Consider the following 21925-nt stretch of genomic DNA (forward strand, 5'->3'; position numbering starts at 1 on the left):
CAAAAGATTTACTCAATCAATAATTAATGCTAGGCTTTGATTCGTGGGTGTTTGATGGGTTAGTGATCACGGAAAACATCAAGATTGTTCAAAATGTTGTTTGTCTGACAGCTATTGCTAACGGCTATAGGAAAAATACATTGAGCAGGCTAACGTTAACGGCTATAGAGTTCGGGAAAGTCTACAGTTACCATGGAGATCGGCCATCTTCGCAGCTGTTAGCATACATTTCCATTGACTAACATTAGCTAAAAACAGTTTATAAAGTGGAGAAAATAGCCGTGGAACAGCTCCGTTAGCTGCTGAGATACTGCTGGTAAATACATCTAACTCACTGTGGTGTCCAAGAGTTTTAATGTGAACAATAACTCCAGTATTTTAACTTCTAAAATCTCCATTAGTTTACAATTGCTGCTAATCCCATAATGCTTAGCGATATGACGTCACATTCCCGAACTCTATAGGAAAAATACATTGAGCGGGCTAACGCTAGCGGCTATAGGAAAAATACATTGAGCAGGCTAACGCTAGCGGCTATAGGAAAAATACATTGAGCAGGCTAACGCTAGCGGCTATAGGAAAAATACATTGAGCAGGCTAACGCTAACGGCTATAGGAAAAATACATTGAGCAGGCTAATGCTAACGGCTATAGGAAAAATACATTGAGCAGGCTAACGCTAACGGCTATAGGAAAAATACATTTAGCAGGCTAACAGCCCCCGCAAAACTGTCTGCATAGGTTAGGATCGAACACCGCTTTCCCCTTTTTTTAAATTTCTATGTAGTGGTTCATTTACCCGATTTGCGTCAAGATTGGCAACACATAACGTTCCAGGAAACAAGTTTTTAAAAAGTAGATAAGACGAGCAAAAAGAGCAGGGCATAGAACAACTCGAGGTCAAGGTGCGATCTTTGATGCGCTTTGCTTTAAAAACAAACTCTGTGAAGCATGTTTTACCGACTTCATTAACCCTAAACGCAAAACGTATTTACAGAAAAAATGATATATATGTTTGTTCAGGCTAACGGTTAGCATGATTGACTCAAACCGGCTAGGCCTAAATGACTCTGGGAGTGACAGTAATATTGTTTGTTGAAGAAGTTCAACTAAGCTAACAAGATAACAGTACTTTTACAGGCCAATGAAGCAAATCTCTCTCTTGCTATAGAGATTGGGATCATGTTGCCAGAGCACGACTGTCCCGCCCCCTGTCATGGCGTTCCCACCTCAGCCCCGGTCCAGACACTCATGCCCATGCATTAGGGGTCAGCCAGAGGGTCCCGGGCAGGGTCAGGGGGAGGGGGTGGATGCAGAAAAGGGGTGAAGAGAGAGGCAAGAACCACGTTACCTGACAGATAATGTTATCATAGTAAGCCAATGCACGGGCATGGGGGACGTTAGGAGGGGTGTCGCACAGTTTCCTTACATTTGGGTGGGAGCCCTCAGCGATGGTGGACAGCGAGAAATTGTCATTGTGCTGCTCCGACGAAGGTCTGTACTTACTGTGGAAGGAGAGGGTTTGGGAGGAGGACATCGAAGGGGAAGAGAGGAGGCAGAGGGGGGAGAGACAACGAGAAATGAGCATTAGTATATTCTTTATTCTTTATTAGGATAGACATTAGCACCCACAAAGTAGTTGCTTTTCTTAGCGACGTCCTTGGGTAATGCCAAAGTCAGCTTTATTTTTATTGCAGCTAAATGTGCCAAAGGGCTGTACAACAATATAATATATAAATCAGTGCGTACATTACTTTATCGACCCAGCAGCTGAATGGGTGGTTAGCATAGCGCCTTTATTTTCCATCACGGTGGCCTAACTGTGTCTTTTGAGTTTCTGGATGGGATGTGTGCGTAAACATGGAAATGGACCATCAGCAGCGAAAACCATGAAAAACAATTGATCCCAGTGCATCCTTGAGGCCATCATGATGAAAATGAAAGGTGTTATGCTAACCACCCATAAGGAGACTGGGCCAATACAAGGTCAAATACAAATAACTTTTTCCTTGTAAAAAGTTACATAATGTACCTTATAATGTACCTCATTGATCTACATTGTAAACACGACATTGTTGTGTGTCTAAATATCGCACATTTTCCTCCAGCGCGAACCAGGAAGTCAGAAGCTAAATTAGCATAGTGTTAGCTTGGGCGGTCTGCTTTGTTTATGTCAGAACTCTGTCGCGCTCTGAACTCCGGCTGAGACGAGCGTCTAATTGACTCAAGTGAACAATTGAGATGTGCATGATGGTCTGTGAGAGCGAGAAACGAGCTTAGGCGACAGCTGAGAGAATTTACTCAACTACCTCTGACTTTCACAGTTTAGAGTGTACGCCACACTGTTCATGTTCCTCTGATACCGTAAAAGAATACTGGCATATTCTGTGCTAATCGTTCTTTTACTTATCCTCTTAAAGGAGAGGTTATTGTTGGTGTCTCTAAAATCAGACAATTCCATCCATTTGCTCTTCCGTTGGGACAACCAAAGAACCTGAGATCTCTCTTGGCAAAAAACTGGAAAACTGGGCTCTCGCTCCATCAGAACTTTGTATGAAAAATTTCGCCATCCTTGTACAACACTGACATTTTGTTGGAAACTGTGTTTTACTTGACCCGATCACCAAAAACCCATGCAAATCAAGCCGCTGGTTCATTCTCCCTCTCTTTCGTCTACTCTGGAAGACTCGGGGACTTCCCTCATGCCTGAACCGTCTTTGAAATCCCCCCCCCCCCCCCCCCCTGCGTCTTGAAATAGGACGTGTTTGTCGAAAGGCCTAATGAGACTAAGCTCTGACGGCGGCATCACAAAAGCGCCATGCAAGGCTTTGGTCCCATCCCGGCCTTCCAGAACGCGACTGTACAGTGCTCTACTTCTGTCTCTCATCCACACGTTTCTGCGGGAAGGATAAAAAGACAGCGCAGCATCCATTTTCTCTGTGCCTCCCCCTGCTTTTAGCTCTTCTCTGGTGAGATGGCTGTAATCACAGAGCAGATGGGAGAGTGGGAGTTTCGACAGCCGACTTTCCTTCCTCATCTCGCTCTCTCGTCTCCTCTCTAGCTCCCGATCTCCGTATGACTGTGTATTAGGGCCATTTAGCGACAATTAAATAGAGTAGACTTTTAAATGCACAACATGATGAGAAATAAAGTACATTTGCCTGAAAATAGCAGAAATGTTTGGATGAAGAGCGGCCCGCAGTCAAATAGAAGGTTTTCGTGAGCTTTCTTGCAGCAGCATTTTGAAATGATTGGAATTGACCTTTCGCCAAAGCCCTGCCTCCTTGGTTACTGTTGCCAGCTTCATCAAGAATTAATGTTTTATGCTGCTGAATTTAGTTCAATGCGTTTAACAATTATGCTGTTTGGTGCAATATCAGCGCGGCATCCTCCAGATCAAGGAGGTGGAGGAATATATTCAAAATACGTAACAAAGTGGACACTACAGCTGGCCTCATGTGAAATCGTGGAGAAAATAAAATGAAGCTACTTTAAATGCAACCGGCTCAGTTGTACGGACTCGTCATGCTCCTGCACTACCGGGTAAGTTCTCTTCCTGTCTCGTATTGGAAATATGTGAGCGTTATTGTTTAGTTAGCTTAACCTGCTAAACCTACAGGACCAGAGTGCATCAGACTCACTGCTGTGGACCACAGAACAGGCCGCCATTTTTCCATACTGAAATATGTTCTTGCCTGAGCTTAGACGAGTTGATGCGTACCTGTCTGGTCTTTGTGCGAGCGCTCAGTCACACAAAACGACCAAAGACGTTGTTAGCATTTTGGCATCTCCCAATGCTCTTTCATGGGCACACACAAAGACCAGACAGGTACAAATCAACTTGTGTAAGCTCAGGTTAGAACATATCTCAGTATAGTAAAACGGTGGCCTGTTCCTTTAAAACTTAAGATATTCCAGCGACAGAAAAAGATTTGTTTGTGTTGATGTTCAGCAACGACGGCTCATGAAACTCTTGGCAAACGGCAGGACGGACCAGTCTGACCTCGGTTTACCATTTAGCAGGAGCTGCGTTTGCTTTTTGAGGTGTGAGACAATGACCTTTAGGATTATGCTGTGGCAGAACTATGAAACGTTCAACAGCACAGTCTTTACCAGTGATAGACGGCTCTGGTGTTATTCACGACTGATGTGTGTGATTCTGTTTGCTTGTGTCACTGTCCAACATGAATTTCTTAACCTTACAGTTACCTTTACCTACAATATCTGAAAATATTACATTTAACTACCTGAAAAATTGTCACCCTAGAAACCTCAATGGATATGTTCATGCATTAGAACTCATCTTTGCAAACTCCATTATACATGTAATTAATACTTACATGAATAACTTTTTTATACTTTGTTTTATTCCCATTACCTATTATTCTAGTACCTGTTACATGAATGACACTGTAAACACGTAGCTTCTTTGTCTCGTGAGATCTTCCTCCCTAATTGCTCCTTCTTCCATCTCCTCTCTCCTCCTTTGTCTCGTCAGTCTGTCCGCTCTCATCGATCCAGGATTAGGAGGGACCTCTCTTCCCCACGCCGCCGCCGCCGCCCGCCGTAGGTTCCTCGCGGCTGTATGTAGGTCACACCCGCCTCCCCCTCTCCTCCTCCTCCTGCTCTCACTGCCCTACTTTCAGCTGGATCCGACTCTGCACATCATGACATCACCGCTTCTGCTGCACCGTGCTCTGGCTCAGCTCTGTGGCGGCTCTCAGCGCTGCACTAAGGTGGATCGTCATGATCTCTGTACGGACCCTGCACGGCACAGGTGTTCATGATCATGTAAAATGTGTTCATCCTTTCCTCAAAAAGCAGCGTAGCAAATAAAGCGCTCCAAATCCCGACTGATGTTACAGCGCAAAAAAACATAAACATGTAATATCAATCTGGAATTACTTTTCCGTTTTGTGTTTTCATAGATGTGTAATGGCAGACTTTGCCTTTTTGTTAAGAAGCATCGGTGCTTTGTCGTTGGGAGAATCTACAAGGAACAAAAACTGTCCCAAAGTTCAGCGTCTTCTCTCAAGTACAAGGGGCCAGTTATTTTCTCTGAAAGCTGTCCAAAAGTGGCGACAGTATTCAAAACATGGGCGTGATGGTGGTGGCCAATACAAAGGACTTTCTGCGATAAGAAATAGTTTAGTTCTGTTCTCTTTACTTCATTCGTGTATTTCAGGGACAGTGTAGAAAATACATTCATCTTAATGAAATCTGCAGGTGCACAATATTGAAACACACATTACACATAACTGTCATAGCAGTAACAAATACACACATTATTAACATTAGCTGAACAACAGCCATTTCAAAAGTATCAGATGGTTTGTTTTCAGGAAACCGTCACAGCCTAAAATATGTACAAAATATTTAAAACCTTATGCTTTGATAATATAACAGGTTTGTGAATCCAATCAAACCAAACACTGATGAGGCGCCACATTTGTCCTTTCTCTCAGGAGATTTCACGTTCTAGAATAGGAGCGTGACAATATATCGATTTTCCGATATATCGCGATATTTTGTGGGACAATACAAAGCCGATACTTTTGATTACGATATCGATACTGTTGATGACGTCATGCATATTAATGAGCGACGTCATGCATATTAATCAGGCAGCAGTGCTTTCACAGTCAATAGAGGCCAATAATGAGCAAGATACAGTCAGGACAGCAGGGGGCAGCACTACAGTTTTAAGCACTTGAAGCAAACACTGTCACACAAATACATTTCTTTAAATGACATATTTTTATACTTATAAAGAAGATTAATTTGGGATTGATTTTGTTCCTTTTGAAATAGGACTGTGGTTTCTAGTTTATTTATTTATTTATAGACACAGAAAGTGGTACAAAGCACATGAAAAGACGTGTAAATGATGAAAATTGTGTTGAAATAAATAATAAATCGTGAGGTATCGTAGGTTATTTTTGTGCAACATATCCCAGTATCGGCGTATCGTGAGATAACGATAATAATAATAATATCGACTCTAGAACATGAACTTTTGAGCCTGAAGGTTCTCGAATTCTACTCCAGTCGGAGCAGGTGCCGATACAACTCTATAGGCGAGAAGCAGTTTCCAAAAGTAAAATGTCCAAATGTTTTCCCTCATCATTACTTGTTAGTGATTGGATTCACAAACCTGCCACATTATTCTTATGGCTATAAATCCAGCATCACGCTCATGTTTGTGAATATTGTCTCTATAAGGAGATAATTATCCCACAGTTCATTTGTGCTGGAAGAGAGGACTTGAGAGGACTCGTGTGAACTGGCCCAGGAATGACAGAGAAAAACGAACTAAGACTAGCCTTTTAAGCCTGTAAAGTGTGGAGTCTGTAGGAGCGACTACAGTGGAACGAAAACCTCATTTGGAGAAAACGTCCCTAAAGCTTAGTCCCTTTGTCTGCACATGCGCCCTGTGTATATTTCCCCCGTCTTTGGCCGCTGCCGTCTCCCACAAAGGAAGTGACCATATTTGGATTACAGTGTCATCTTGGTCACAGCCTTTCTTGCTACACGTGGATACCAAACCTGTCAGTATTTGTGAATGTGTCAGCATGGGAAGCCAGCCGGTGCCTCACGATGTTGTAGTTACTTCCTGGAAATCTCTGACCATAGTAACTAAATGAAATGTACAAATAAAAAGTATAACAGCCTGAGGTCCAGCGGAGACTTTGCCTTTGCCTTCTTGTTTAGCATTAGTTTTCCCTTTCGTCGTCTGCGTCTTCTCCTCTCTATCCGCAGATGGAGAATGAGGAGTCTCGCACATTTGTGGTGCCGCTCTGTTACCATGGAGACGGCGGCGGCGGCGGCTAACCCCCCCCCCCCACACACACACACACACACACACACACACACACACACACGCAGCTGCGGCCTCTTTCATGTGCGCTACACCACAGAAGAGCCGGCCCACTCGCCTGCACAGAGACAGTCCCCCCTCTACAGTGAGCGCATCTGAAAACACTGACACTGACCTGCAGTTTGTCTGAAACTGAACACACACTTCTGAAGCCTGTGCAGGAGGTGCCCAAAAGTACTACAACAGAATTTGCCTGTATTTGTTATTTGATCAGGGATGACATAGTAACGAAAATATGTTACTTACTTCTGGTTTCAACAAAAATGCACATTTATAAACTTGCATAAAGTTTATATATTACAATATAAACTGTGTAAACTTCTTTTGTTTAATGTTGCCCAGCCCTGTTCACAATGAAGCGATCATTCTCTCAGTTACATCTTAAAGAGCAGGTATAAAAAATGCAATATTGGTCTAACAAGTGACTGTAACACTGTAACAAGTGAATTTCTCCTTTGTGAGATGAATAAAGGTTTATCTTATCTTATCTTATCTTATCTTAAAACATCCACTTTTTTCCCTTCCTGATCCTCCAAGTGAGCTACCATAAGCCCCGCCCTCTCCCTTTCTGCTGTGTCAGTAAAAAGCAAAAAAAGAGTTGCCACCAATGAAGACGTGAAGATTACTCAAAGATGCACAAAGCTCAAACCACAGCTCCCAGTCTGTTTTTGATGAACAACTTAGTCTGATTGTAAAAATCTTAAATCTGCATATTTTGGTGCCTCCCTGTGAGGCAGCTCCACTTCAGCTCCAACTACTGTGACGCACAAACTAACGCCGCGTGAACTACAGCTTGTTCATGACACTGTGTGGAAGAGTTTCCAAAGGCTCACGGTTTAGAGGAGAACAATAATTGACTAGATTTGTTTTTTGCATCTTAAAACACCAGTTGAAAAAACTATATATATATGTATATATATATATATATATATATATATATATATATATATATATATATTGGGTGTAGTAATAGAAACCATACGAAACCGTATGTAAAACCATGCAATAAAGTAATTTAAAAAATAAATAAATAAAATAAAACAATAGTCGACGGTACAATGCCGATCTGAAAAGGCAGTGTGAGCCTCTCCAGGGACAGACCGATAGCTTTGTTAATAAGCTTTTACTTGTGGCTAAGCTGTTCCCATTTGGTTCCAACATATTTGCCACTGGCCACACTTTGCGCTGAGCTGAATCCATGCGTGAGTTATCAATAAACGCCTGGAGTCCAGTGCATTAACAGCAGCTCAATACTTCACAATGAGGCATTTTCCAGTCAGACTACGAGCACTGCAACATTTGCCCTGATCCGAGTTAGCATCGCTCCTATATATGTATATGTCCTGTGTACGTCCTTTATAGGACACATAAAGGCACATGAACTGGAAAAAATAATGATATTCAATAATAAATGCCTTTAAAGAAAGGAATGTGTGCCGTTTTAGACTCATTTTAGTGAGATTCTTTTACGGAGACAGTCCAAACCAGCTCCAAATCAGCATAAAGGATCTTAAGTCAACACCTTTTGAAGCCATTTATCTATGACAGCCTTAGACTCTTTCATGCCAGTCGCCTGTGACGGTCCAGTACAGTATGTTCCCATCGTTTTCAAATATTAACGCACGTTTCTCTGGCTGGCATCTGAGCGCCGTGTAGTGTTTGAACCTTTATTTGTGCTTGAAATGTGCATCTCAGGTAAATATTTGTGTCCAAAAACGCCACCAAATCCAGACTAGTGCCATGCTGGATTTGAATTTTGATACGGATGACGTCCAGCTACACAATGGTGAAGGTTAACTCCAGCTTCACAGCAAGAAGACGGGCCTTTCTCACCGTGTCTCAGTGTTGAGCTCCGTTTGGCTCTGACTCTAAGCTGTTTTAAGTCCTCCATTAAACCTACCTGTTTGCAAAGGCTTTTCAATAAGTTGAGCTGTCTCTCCATTGTATTTTCTAACCCTTCCTAACCCTTTCTTTGTTCTTGACGGCCTTGATGCCCTTTGGGCAGCCGTGGATGTTGTAAATGTGCTAAAGAAAAAAAGTTCACCTTGACCGTGTCTGTAGGTTTACTCGACCACTAAACCCTACATGCATAGCGCTGTGTATGGATTGAATGATTAAAATCCCTCAGACTAATCAACTGGTATGTTTTTTTCTTCCTTTCATTAGTGATAGATAAGACAAAATACAAAATAAGTATTGAATAAGCATTAGATGATCTTGTAAATTTGGTCACAAAATTAACACTGCAGTAGTGTCTATCCTTTTCAAAAATATATTTTAAAAATATGTAAATAAATGCTCCCTGGGAAAGGCTCATGGTGGGTTGGGTCAACTTTCGGGTCCCGACCCACCAGTTGAGAACCACTGCCCCACCCTTTGTGAAGCACTGTGAGAGAAGTTCTATATAAATAAGATTCCATCGGCCAGTTGTTACTCATTGTAAAGGCGGCTCTTGGTTAAAGGAATAGGCCACCGTTTTTACATACTGAGATATGCTCTTACCTCACTTTAGTCGAGTTAATATATCCCCGTCTGGTCTTTGTCCGTGCGCTCTGTCACGCAAACGGAGCACATACGCAGCCTCTCCCACATGTCATATAGCTCCAAAAAAGCTCACGATAGAAGCTACCAAGCTCTTCCACGTGTTCCCTATTTAAATAAAGTTACGTGAAGTGTTTTCATGCGAAGTATATTTACACAGAAATGTAACGTGTCGATTTTATAAGCAAATAAAAAGGGGGACTATATTGTGAGGCGTAATGATACAAGGAGCAAAACGTCCGCGCAGTAACTCCTAAAGACTTCAACCGCTCACTTCCGTCAATAACCTTTAGCACTTTAACACTTGACGTAACTTTATTTAAATAGGGAATACGTGGAAGAGCTTGGTAGCTTCTATCGTGAGCTTTTTCGGAGCTATGTGACATGTGGGAGAGGCTGCGTATGTGTGAGCGCACGGACAAAGACCAGACGGGGATATATTAACTCGGCTAAAGTGAGGTAAGAACATATCTCAGTATGTAAAAATGGTGGCCTATTCCTTTAAAAGGGATCAGATATTATAATAAATAAAAAACAAATCAGCTTAAGCTGTTACATAGCCAGAGAACATGGGAGCGGCTCAATACGAAGGAAATATGTATCACTCATTACAAATGATGTCCATGTATTGTCTTGTGGGATTTGTGTCTTCGCCCACTCCTAGTTCCTACACTTTGTAATCACTTAAGAAAAGTCACACAAACCCCTACAGTTTTTAAACTCCTCGTGAAGTGTGAGCGGCGGGTCTGACCTGCGTCGCCGTAGCTTCTTGTTCTCCGTCTTGAGCACGTGCAGTTTCTTGGCGAAGCAGACGATGATCATGAAGAGCAGCAGCAGCACCACGGCCGAGGCGCCCACCGCCAGACACAGGACCTGGAACTCGGTCACCACGGACTCGCAGCGCACGCCCTTGTTCCACATGTAGTCCTGGATGTTACACCTGGGACAGAGAGGCGCAGGAGAAAGGTGAGGTCACTGAACCCTGAGGTATAACACTCTGAAGACACTTAATCCAGAGGTATAACACTCTGAAGACACTTAACCCAGAGGTATAACACTCTGAAGACCCTTAACCCAAAAGTATAACACTCTGAAGACACTTAACCCAGAGGTATAACACTCTGAGGACACTTAACCCAAAAGTATATTACTATGTAGATCCTTAACCCAGAGGTATAACACTCTGAAGATCCTTAACCCAAAAGTATAACACTCTGAAGATCCTTAACCCAAAAGTATAACACTCTGAAGATCCTTTACCCAAAAGTATAACACTCTGAGGACACTTAACCCAAAAGTATCACACTCTGAAGCACTTTAACCCAGAGGTATAATACTCTGAAGATCCTTAACCCAGAGGTATAGCACATTGGAGATCCTTAACCCAGCGGTATAACACCCTGACGATCCTTAACCCAGAGGTATAACACTTTGGAGATCCTTAACCCAGAGGTATAATACTCTGAAGACCTTTGAGAGAAATAAATGACCAAAATAAAAATCTACCAATAGCTCACCTGACCATGATTTGACCTGCTGTGTGAGTCTTTTGGCTGACAGGCCTCTCTCATGATCAACATCACACATACATTTCTGAATATTGCCACCACTTTTGGAGACTGTAAGGAGAAGTTAGTAAGGCTCAGTCCCCCCCAGGATTTTTTTTTACATCAAAATCAAACTTCTCTGGGCATTTGACATCATTTTACACCCTAACCCTGGCCAAAGACACTTTCACAGACCTAAGGATGAATATCTATTTATTTTGCTCATGAACTTTGAGGTTTGACTCCGGTTCAACAGAACTGTGACTCCTAAAATTCACGCAGCAAAGGAAGCTCCAGCCCCTCACACAAACGGCTCCACATCACGGGGAAGGGAGCGATCGATAAAAGCCTATTACCAAATAAAGATCCAGCAGCAGAGAAACAAAACTCAGACTCAGGCGAGAGAGCAGTCCTCACTGTCGCTTCAGTCGGAATGACTCAACCCCACGGAGGCGTTGGACGCTTACAACAGGTAAAATGGATTTTACTGATCAGAAACTCACTTGACTTTTGGGAAAGTTGCAAAGTTAAGGAATAGTGGGAAAGTGGCAGGCTTTTGGAAACGTCCCAATGATGCACTGATTTAGCAGATTTTGCTTGGTTTTGAGTTAAAAGTTGCAATCTCAACATCGCAAAATCCTGGAGTCACTGGTTTTGCCTCGTATCATATGCCTATTTCTGAGAGAGAAGTTGAATTTTGTGCCAGTTTTAGTGTCATGTAAGGATTGACAAAGATTATATCTTTGTCAATAAAGCCATAAATCAAGAGTTTCACAGAATCTCTTGGCTTTTGGATTCGAGTTCTTATACCAAGAGTGAAAATCTGCTGTTTGACAGTTACCGTAGTTTTCACCACAGACTCCAAAGCTGCCCGCCATCTCAATTTCAAACCATAAATGGTCACTGAGAAGGTGAGCGCCCCCTGTGGGTGAAACAGAAGCTCTCATCCGTGGAAATTTACATTTGAAAAGACGTTTTATTTGTTTTATTTGTCAAATATGCAAAGGCAAAGGAAGTGATCTGCTGCTTCAGATCATTCAGGGAAGATGGTTAAACTGAGCAGAATTCACTGTGATCATTACATCAGTAACATTTGCTTTCGTAACTTTGACTTTGGTTGGTTTATAATGTCATTATTGCTGCAGCTTTTATTCTGTCACTTTCATTTTGTTAATGAATTACTCAGCAAAAGTGCAAGGTTGTTGGTTCCATCTCCAGGCTCTTAAGATTGTGATGCAACCTATTGAAGAAAACCGCATCATTTTACGCAGAAACTAAAACCAAAAATGCTAAGCATTTAAGTTGGTTTTGGGAACAATATTATTGAGATTATGACCAACCCTTTTCAGTTCGGTAAGTCTCATTAACAAAAGTTACAAGCAATTTAAATGATGTCGATGTAGCTTTGTAAATCAGGCCCTAAACAAGTTAAGAACTAAAAAAGGGATTTTTTTGCAGCTTAGTAATGACTCTGTTCACAGTCACAGACGCACCCGACCCAACCATCTGAGCTCCAGCTGAGCCCGGGGATCCTGGTACACCGCGGCGTCGCCCGCCCGCTCAGGGCCAGAAACGTCTCGCGCAGATGGCGTTGTCTGCACACACTCCCGAGCCGTTTCTTACGGCTCTATATTGGGTTCAACAAGACTGTGCGGCGCCATGGCAACGCAGATGCACGTCGCACAAGATGACTTTTCATTACGCCACGATTTAGTGGAAGGTGTTCATGCAGTTGGGCCTTGGGTTTACTTTTATACTACTATAATAATGTATATACACCTTAACTCGAGGTACACGCACCAGCATCCATTCAATTACTGCGAGTGGTGGACGGTGTGGAAGAGCGGTGTGGATCAGTGGCTATGCACGTTACACATTCAACAAATATGTACCAATCATCTGAAGTTGGAGCAACATTACCACCTCTTCTACATCATAAAGACACAAGTGAAATGGAGAAACGGTCTGAAAAGAGCTGGAAAAGCTTCAGGATAAGCAGCAGCTGTGGTTTGAAACGCCTTTCCCGAGCCCAGGCATTCGGATCAGATGAATCCACACCAATAAATGTACATGGGCGCAATAAAGAACGCACTGGATTACAAACATGTCTTAAAGGGGATTTTATCATGACATGATCGCTGGACAGACAGGTACTGTACACTCCCACACATATCGAGATAAATGTGGGAGAGGCAGGAGGGGGGGAAAAAGTGAAAAGGTGTCAGAGAAAGTTAGGCTATTAAAACTATTCCACAGTCACCAAAGCAAAGAATCAGGAAGCTCTGTAGTTTCAGAGCTCATCTTCTCCAGCGCATTGTTCTCATATTCCTTCTTGGAATGCGCCTTGAGATGCGGAATCTCATTTTCAAGGGGGTCCATCAAATGCTATTGAAAAAACATTGTGACAATAACATCTCCACAGAAGGACACACACACCAGTCCTGTACTAAACCTCTACTATTTCGTTCAGAAGGATTTTTCAATATGTGACTCCTGTCCTGATTTACTGAGCTTTGAACCCGATAACAAAGGCAAAGTTAAATGTTTTACTCATTTATCGCTGCAGTTGTTCAGGTCTAGGTTCGGCAACACTTTGTGCCCAAAGAATGAGATCAGGTTATTCCAACAGTGGATTTGTTCTTCCCTCATGGCACAGACATATTCCATGATGACAATATCAGGATTGGATGGAGATGGATCTGAACCTTATTGAGAATCTTTAGGATGTGCTGTAGAAGGCTTTGCTAGGTGGTCACACTCTCCCATAAAAGGCCTTATTTTTACATTTAAATAAATTGAAGAATACTCAGCACTCATTTGGTGTCATATTTACGTCCATAATCCACAGCAAACGTTTCAAATTGATTTTCAACCTTCCAAACTAATTCACGAATCCCATACATTTCAGGACATGCCCTGGAAAAAGAGTATAATCAGATATGTTTTAAAAGTCAAAAGTGAATTTGTCTGATTCAGCTGGGATTTCTGTTAGTCCCATTTGCATTGGACCCTTTATTTTTCCAGTATGTTTGTAGTGGCCTAAGGGTTAGCAGGAGACTATATAGATATTCACGTATAGTCCTCTGTAGAAGACACTTCATTGTAGCCCGACAGCGACCACTGTTTCCTCTTTTTCTTGGCACAACGTTCACATTTGTGCAACGCCTGAATCCGAGTCTCCTTGATGCCTCGGCTTTCGTCGCACACAGAGCACCGCGGCTTATGTAAGTCACTCTCAGAAGAAACAACGGGAGGAGAACGAAGAGGCGGCAGAGGAGACGGGTCGCCGTGGCAACCACAGTAGCAGATGTCATTCCAGCACACGCACCTCTCTCTCCTGTCGTCCTTTCATTTGTGCCACTTTCTGTCGCTGCCGTCTCCTGACCACAGGCACATGGATTAATATCCACGCAAACAACAATCAAATTAAAATACGTATCGGACTAAGTGATTATGTTCCGCACAGACGGAGGTTTAGGAGATGTATCAGGATTGTTTTTTCACAAATGTAGTATTCTCATAAAGTTCGTTTTGTGTTAAACTTAGACCAGACTTAGACCAGTGTGATTTTCTTGGTCACTCTCCCCCTCCTCAGAGTTGGCCACATGACGTCGCCCCCTCCTCATGGTTTACTGTTCCGAATTTCAATCCGATCAGAGCTGGTGCTTATCTTTCTGGGGCCCTACACAAAAGTCCACTCAGGGGCCCTGCAGTCCGCATCCCATGGCTAGTCGGCAAAGGGTGAACCCATTTACTGTCATAAACAGTGACGCGCAGAAGTGGAACATAATGACCTCAATTCGGGCCCTGCCCCACTAACCGCCACGGTCAGACCTTTTTAAAATGACTAATGGTCACATTCTCTCACCTCTGGGCCCTGACCCACAGTTTGGGAACTGCTGATTTAAAAGTGAAACCTGCACCTGGATGGTTAGTTCTGTCTTACCACTGAGAATTGGCCTGATGGGAACTTGTTTTAGACCATGCACATTCAGAGAACTGCAGTTACTGAAAGTAACCTGTGGTGTGGATTCAGCTCCTCTATGAGATCGCTCTCTTCTGTTCGCCAAACTACTGACCTGATCCTCTGCTCCAGAAGACAGTTTTAATGAGTGTGTGGCCGGTGCGTTGAAGCACAGCAGAGAAAACACGAGGCGAGCACCGTGGGAGAGGAGGGACTCGAACAAGGGGAAGCTGATGGTCTGTCCTGGGCGTCCGCTTCTGCAGACTGCAGCATTTTGATGTTACATGTGGCAAAGTATACGCATTGATTAACACATGAAACAACACCGTTATTTGACTGACATATGGGGCCCTAATGCCTGCGGGGGCTCTACGCAACTAAACTAAACTCTCTTTTTTCAGGACAGTCCAAACCTACTCAAAAACAGAAAAAATGGTCTGTATTCAAGCACATTTATGCGTCTTTATAGGTTAAGATGGCATTTTTTTCCATTGCATATCCCTTCCCTGTTTTCTTCCTTTGTATAAACACTGTGTATCCTCTGCCCCGTACACCCCCTCCTGCTCCTCCTCCTCCTCGCCTCCAGCTGAATCATGTCAGTGCACTCGCTTGCTCGCTCGCTCGCTCTCTTTTCATATCAGCAAGAAAAAGTGCAAGTGAGCACCCAGGCGCCTCTTCTCGTCTTCAGCTGTTCCTTAAGAAAGGGTCACTACAGAGAAGCATCAGCCTAACAAGTGCTGTCCCTCCAACACTCGCTTCACGGGACCTACGCTTCCATGAGGAGGGATTCGGGATAATGTCTGTTTGTAAAACTGGGGGCAGGTCAATGTTGGAGAGAGTCCTTTTCATGTGCGTTTCCAAATGTGAACAAAACAACATGACGATTGTTAAGAGTGAAGCCAAGACATGATGGTGACCTCACATCTGGCGGCACGGATACGTCAAGTTTATGAAATGTTTACGGGAAAATATAAACACAAATGAGTCACAACATAGTTCCGACAAGTGTTTCATTCTGCAATCATTTTCCCATGATGTAAAACATATTTTTTCCATTTAATTATCAAAAAAACACTACTTTTGGTGACCTGACCCTTCCAATGACATACTACAGTATATTTTATTGTTTGACTTAAAGGCCCCATTATCTGATCTCAAATGAAAGAGGAAGAGGGTTCATTTTTGATGAACTTATACAGTAAAGAAATCAAGAAATTAAATGGCAGTTTGAGTCCAATTTAATGGTTGTATAACGACAAATCACAATTATTTTAATGCCGTTTAAAGGTGCATTGTGCAACTTTTTATGTGGAAAAAAAAGTTTATCAACCAGTAGCTGTATGAGTGGTCAGCGAGGCGCCTTCATTTCAATCACAGTGATCTCTACAAAGCTCCAGGATCAATTGTTTTGTAGGTTTTCGTGTGAGAGGCTCCGTCAGCAGTGAAAACCTTCCAAACCGTTAAAGGAACAGGCCACCGTTTTTCCATACTGAGATATGTTCTTACCTGAGCTTAGACGAGTTGATGTGTACCTGTCTGGTCGTTTTGCGTGCTCTCAGTCACGCAAAACGACCAAAGATGTTGTTAGCATTTAGCCTCTCCCAGTATATTCCTATAGCTCCAAACGGGGTGAAGTTAGAAGTGACCAAGCTCGTCCACGGGCACAAAGACCAGACAGGTACACATCAACTCGTCTAAGCTCAGGTAAGAACATATCTCAGTATGGAAAAACGGTGGCCAGTTCCTTTAAGCCTGGAGCGTCCTAGAGACCACTGGGATGGTAAATAACGGCACCATGCTGACCGCACATACAGCCACTATAGGTCCCAGCTTTGATGTCCCATGATAACCCTGTTTTTGCCTTGTGCCTCTTTTCCTCTAACCCTCATTTTCCTTGGAGCAATTCCATACCTCTTCCCTGCAATCAAAGTAAGTTTCTGATCAATAAAATAGGTCGTACCGGTAAGTGTTAAAGGGGGTTCAACGAGGGCTTTTGACTGTTCTCCCTGTGCCGCCTCATGCTCGCGTCAGTCTGACTTTACAGCGAGCACCGATCTGTGTTCAGTATTTTCTGACAGAATAAATGCTGCGTGCACGTTTTGATCACCTCTTGTACCGGGTGTGGGCGGGAGTTTTAAGCAGGGAAGAGGGGGAACGGATTGAATATGGGGCGTTGCCACATGCACGGATGGAACAAAACAGCACTGATTGGCTGTGGAGTCAAAATGGCCGACTTTAGCTGGCGTGGTCTTGTCTTCTGAGAGTAGACCCACAGCCCCTTTGTTTCTCCTCCCACAGTCAGTGTTAGCCGATAAGACTAGCCTAGTGGGACCCAGCAGGGCTTACAGAGGCCGATAACGGAGTCGATGTGAGGCTGGCGGGGGGGCGACCGAGCTGCAGATGTGCCTTGCTAATAAGACCCCCCCCCCGCTGGTGCGAACAGGGTGAAGGTGAGGTCATGGACAATTAAAGATTCAAAATATACCCATAGACTGGATCGAAGGCTCAGGGTTAAGCGGATCCTGAATATCTTTGCATAAATACTGCTGGAAATGTTTTGGAAATCACCAGTCAGACCCAAGCTGTCAAATAAGGCCTGAGAAAGGACACAGCAGAGGTCAACACGCGAGTCCGTCAGTGGGGAGGACGGAGGTGGGATCGTGTTGAAAGGCGTTACATGGAGCTTTTGTGCAGGAAAGGGCTAAACAAGGCAGGACAGAAAGTGCTGACACCGAGAGGCTGCAGTTTCACCCCACTCTCAGAATCACATTGTGGACACTCCAGAACAGGGGAAGGCTGAGGTGAAGCGTCACTTTCTACAAATGCCTGTGTTGTTTGGTACTACAGAGAAGAAAAAACTGCCAATACGTGTGAGCGTCACACACAATAATAAGTTACTTCCGGGTCAACTTTATCTGAATCTGCTGCTGAAATAACAACAGATAAAAGTCCCAAACCCGTTCTACTCCTAGCTAGAATTATATATCTCATCAGCAGCTGTTGGATCTGCCCAAATCACATTGTACCCGCCCCTTATGGCCTCTCCTACAGGTGGTGGGTCCACAGAAGGACGGCCTCAGGATTTTAACCGGGCCATAAGGAGCTTCTGAACTGCTCTTTGTCTGACCGTCACCTAGGACCTGGTTGCCCTGGGAGACCCTACCAGGGGCACGAAGCCTCCGACAACATAGCTCCAGGATCATCCGGGTGCTCAAACCCCTCCACCACGCTACGGTGGCGGTTCCAGGAGGGGAGTGATTATCGTGACAGGCATAAGTGTTGCACCTCAAATTTTTCCGAAATGGTTGTTCGGCGAAGACATTGTAAAGGAATTGACAGTATTTTTCACGTTTCTAGAGTGAGGGCCAGACGTTCTATGATGGAAGGCCGGTTTTGGCCCCCGGGCCTGATGTTGCCGACCCCTGCTTTAGAAGGAACAGCCAATGGGTTGCACAATGTCCCTGGTACTTTGAGGTTTCATTTAAATTGTATTGGTTTATTTGAACAGGGACAACGCACATCGATCAACATGAAGCTACTTTTCCAGCGTAGTCACTGGGAAAGATGAAAAGAAATCTTTCAAACACTAGTAATGCATTTTAAGTACTAGAAAAGTACATATTACAAAAGCTTCACTGACCATTCTAATCACAACTGCAGTTTGGAGTTATGCACACGAACAGCGTCCCTCTAATGTTCAATCATTTCAGTAACTGTGTTTGCAAACACTGTGGTTTAGAAACCCGCTGACTTAAGAATCCTGCAGATCATTCCTACTTCAGAGTATTGGCGTGTGTAACCACAGTCTGTTCGGTAAAGCCCCTGTCCCCGGAGAGCTTTTAGAAACCCATCACCACAACGCAATTACCCCGGCGCAGATGTGGTCCTCTGCAGCCACATCTCAGAGAGGCTTCAGCGCTCGTTGCTGAAAAGGCACAAGTTGCTGTGGTTACCTAAACGTTCAAGAAGCAAGTGTTTTTTGTTTTTTTTTGCGCAGAGCGATTCGTAGGGACAAGTCTCCGAGACCCCCGCGGCCCCGATTAGTCACAGGAAGCCCCCGTTCCCTCTGCTCGTGCTCACACTGAACCAAAGTGACAGGACATGCAGGGCTCAGTGACGTCTGCAAACTGTGCCGCGTGTCAGAAGGCGTCTGGATCGTTCACGGTGGAAACTCAGGGTTTGAGCAGGCGGAGTGTGCAATTGAGGCGTTGGGAGTTTACGGAAAGAAAAGAGTCCACCGGAGTTTTGGAGCTTCTGTTTATGAAAGATGAAAGAGGGTGAGAGAGGGTGAAGAGTGTAAGTGGCTTTAAACTGGTCTGGATTGTGAGTATTAAATAAATATTTAAAGATTTTTTGCCCTTTGAGTGACGCACATGCACTGGTGCTACTATCATCTCCTGCTACCACACAGGTGAAAATGAAATGAAAGACCAGCCGCCCTGAGCAGGCGAGGTGCAGCCAGTCACACATCAGGCCCACGGCGAGTGTGTAGACACAGCTCCATATGCACATGAGCAGGACACGTTTATTTCAAGTTTAGGCTGGGCATATTCAATAGGCGGCCCGAGGGCAAACAATTAAATCTGACCCGCGTCTTATTTTCCATAAAAAATACTATTTTTTGGCATGATCCACTTTGTGTAGCTGTGTTTATGCGGCTCCGCTACCACCACCTCAGAGCGGCTGAAATGTAAACATGGCTCCTTAAACCGGTGGAAACCGGCTAAAGTGAGAACACTGGAGGCTGATCGCTGGATGGACTGACAGATTTTACCAAAGCACAAGGACTCACTTCACAGATCATCACATGAAGGAGCAGGATCTTCACGGTCCTCAGCAGATGGGCAGCATGTTTCCCTTCTTCATCAGTACAAAGGGCCTTTAAGGTCAGGAACTTCAGTTTTGGATGTGTTTACAGGGTGGGTGATGAAGCTGATGTGGTCACACCGCCTTTGCTCTGCCCAATCCCGTCAGACCTCAGACGCTCAGCAGGGAAGGGCCTGGTCGGTGCTTGGATGGGAGACCGTTTAGTAACACCAGGAAACCTAGTGCATGTAGTGAGTGAGTGAGTGGTGGTGGTCGGAGGGGCCGATGGCGCAGACTGGTTGCCTCGCTTCCGTCAGTCTACCCCAGGGCAGCTGTGGCTACAATAGTTAGCTCACCACCAAGTATGGAGTGAATGAATAGTGCAATGTAAAGTGTCTTTGAGTGTCCAGAAAAGCACTATATAAAACCAATGCATTTTTATTGATTGACTGCGGAATTCTTCCGCAGTCAATTATTGGTTTTCATGTTCTTTATTATTATTCCTCTTCCATCTTTTTCCCGATTTTCTAGAGCTTTCAGCACCTTCATGCTTTGTGCAATTTATGCAAGTTATGCATCAAAACGTTCCGCATGTTGAGGAGAAGGGTGCTATTACTTTTGGGACTTCTGCAACTTACGGTTTTTCCGCAATCGGCCAAAATGTCGGAGATTTTTCCCATTGACTTATAATGGGGCTGCCGCAAATCCATGTTTTTCTGCACTTTTTTCTGCATTTTATGCAATTTCTGCACTTTGTGCATGTTCAGCTTATGCAACTTGTGGGTTTTGAGAAAAAATTGTCCTTCTGCAGATTTCCAGTTTTTTATACGGGGGTTTGAAATTTTTGCATTGGTGTGTATGGGGGAATCCAGCCAATGGGGAGACTCCAGGACTTTCAGCCATTTGTGCTTCTGCCAATCAAGCACTGAGGCCATTTCAACAGTTTGACCAGTTTATGGAATTTAAAAAGTTTATGCAACATTAACAATTTATGCAAATTAACCACTTTATGCATTTTAAACCGTTTATGCAACTTAAGAGTTTATGCCATTTAGGATTTATGAATTTTAAAGTTTATGCAATTTACATAATTTATTTAAATCAACCTATTCATGCATTTTACCACTTTATGCAGTTTATACAGTTTATGCAACATGACATTGTATACACTTTACCAGTTTATGCAAATTAAGCAATTTATGCAATTTGAACAGTTTCTGCAATTTCTGCATTTGCTTCCCGCAATTCCGCAGTCAATCGCAATGGCGCAGCCATTGCATTTCTAGTTATTATTATTATTATTATTATTATTATTATTATTATTATTATTATTATTATTATTATTATTATTATTCATCAGTACAAAGGCCTGACCAGTAACTAAGGTAAGGAACTGTGTTTACAAAGCGGGTGATGAAGCTGATGTAGTGTGAGTTTGGGGAAACTGCACCGGGCTGGCACGCGTGTTAAACCTCGCTGTCTGGACTCTAACTTAGCCAAATAATATCAGAACAGTTCATTTGACAGGTAAATGTTTGCTTCCTTTCTCCATTCACTCAATTTGATCTGCATTTGTGGGAAATGTGACGATACAAGTGCAGAGATGTTTCTTTGCGATGGTTGGAGTGAAAGGCTGAAGCAGAATAAAGGATCAGCAAACATGAGCGCGTCCTCTCATAAGAGCCTAATTACTGAGTTTTTCATGAAGTGCCAGGTCTGGCAGGAGAACAGCGGCCTCTTCAAAAATATGTCGCAAAACCGCGAGAATTTGTTGATTACGCAGAAAGGAAGAATCCAAACCGGCACAGCCCTAGCAGGTACTGAATCCACATCCACAACTGCTAAAAGGGGAGTTTTTTTTCTGAAACGGTCTCAATTTCTCCACATTTAGAAAGTGATAAGACAGGCCAGAACAAAATGTGCAAACCATAAACACAATTGGAACAAGCTGGCTGGTCAAATATGGGCGTGTCACTAATGTGGGCTTTTCTAAGCCAGCACAAGCCAAACATTACATCTTCTCATGAAGCTTCGGGTCGGTTTGGGCTCGATCCCGCCGTGCTCGAGGTGCGTGGGTGTCCTGCGATGGCCTGGCCTAACGCAGACTGGGAGACAAACTGCTGTTCAAAGCCCGTGCTAATGACATCAAGCTGCGCAGACAAACAGGACAATAGCGGAGCTTGGCTGCTG

The 21925-nt window shown here is 43.7% G+C and overlaps 1 protein-coding gene across 12 annotated transcripts in view; it reads right to left on the reverse strand.

Moving 5' to 3' along the window:
- The window catches only part of cspg5a (chondroitin sulfate proteoglycan 5a), a 68414-nt gene that overhangs the window by 11886 nt on the left and 34603 nt on the right, over positions 1-21925 (reverse strand). For 8 of the 12 annotated variants that reach the window (XM_079562244.1, XM_079562243.1, XM_079562248.1 and 5 more), the window contains exons 3-4: positions 10170-10358; positions 1430-1505 (exon numbers count right to left, since the gene is read on the reverse strand). In XM_079562244.1, the coding sequence (XP_079418370.1) occupies positions 1430-1505; positions 10170-10358 (265 nt within the window). Of the gene's footprint in view, positions 1-1351; positions 1506-10169; positions 10359-21925 lie in introns of all 12 variants that reach the window. The other 4 variants (XM_079562242.1, XM_079562238.1, XM_079562247.1 and 1 more) reach the window with 1 other exon arrangement.

The sequence above is a fragment of the Gobius niger genome, assembly GCF_951799975.1.
Source record: "Gobius niger genome assembly, chromosome: 8".
NCBI lineage: Eukaryota > Metazoa > Chordata > Actinopteri > Gobiiformes > Gobiidae > Gobius > Gobius niger.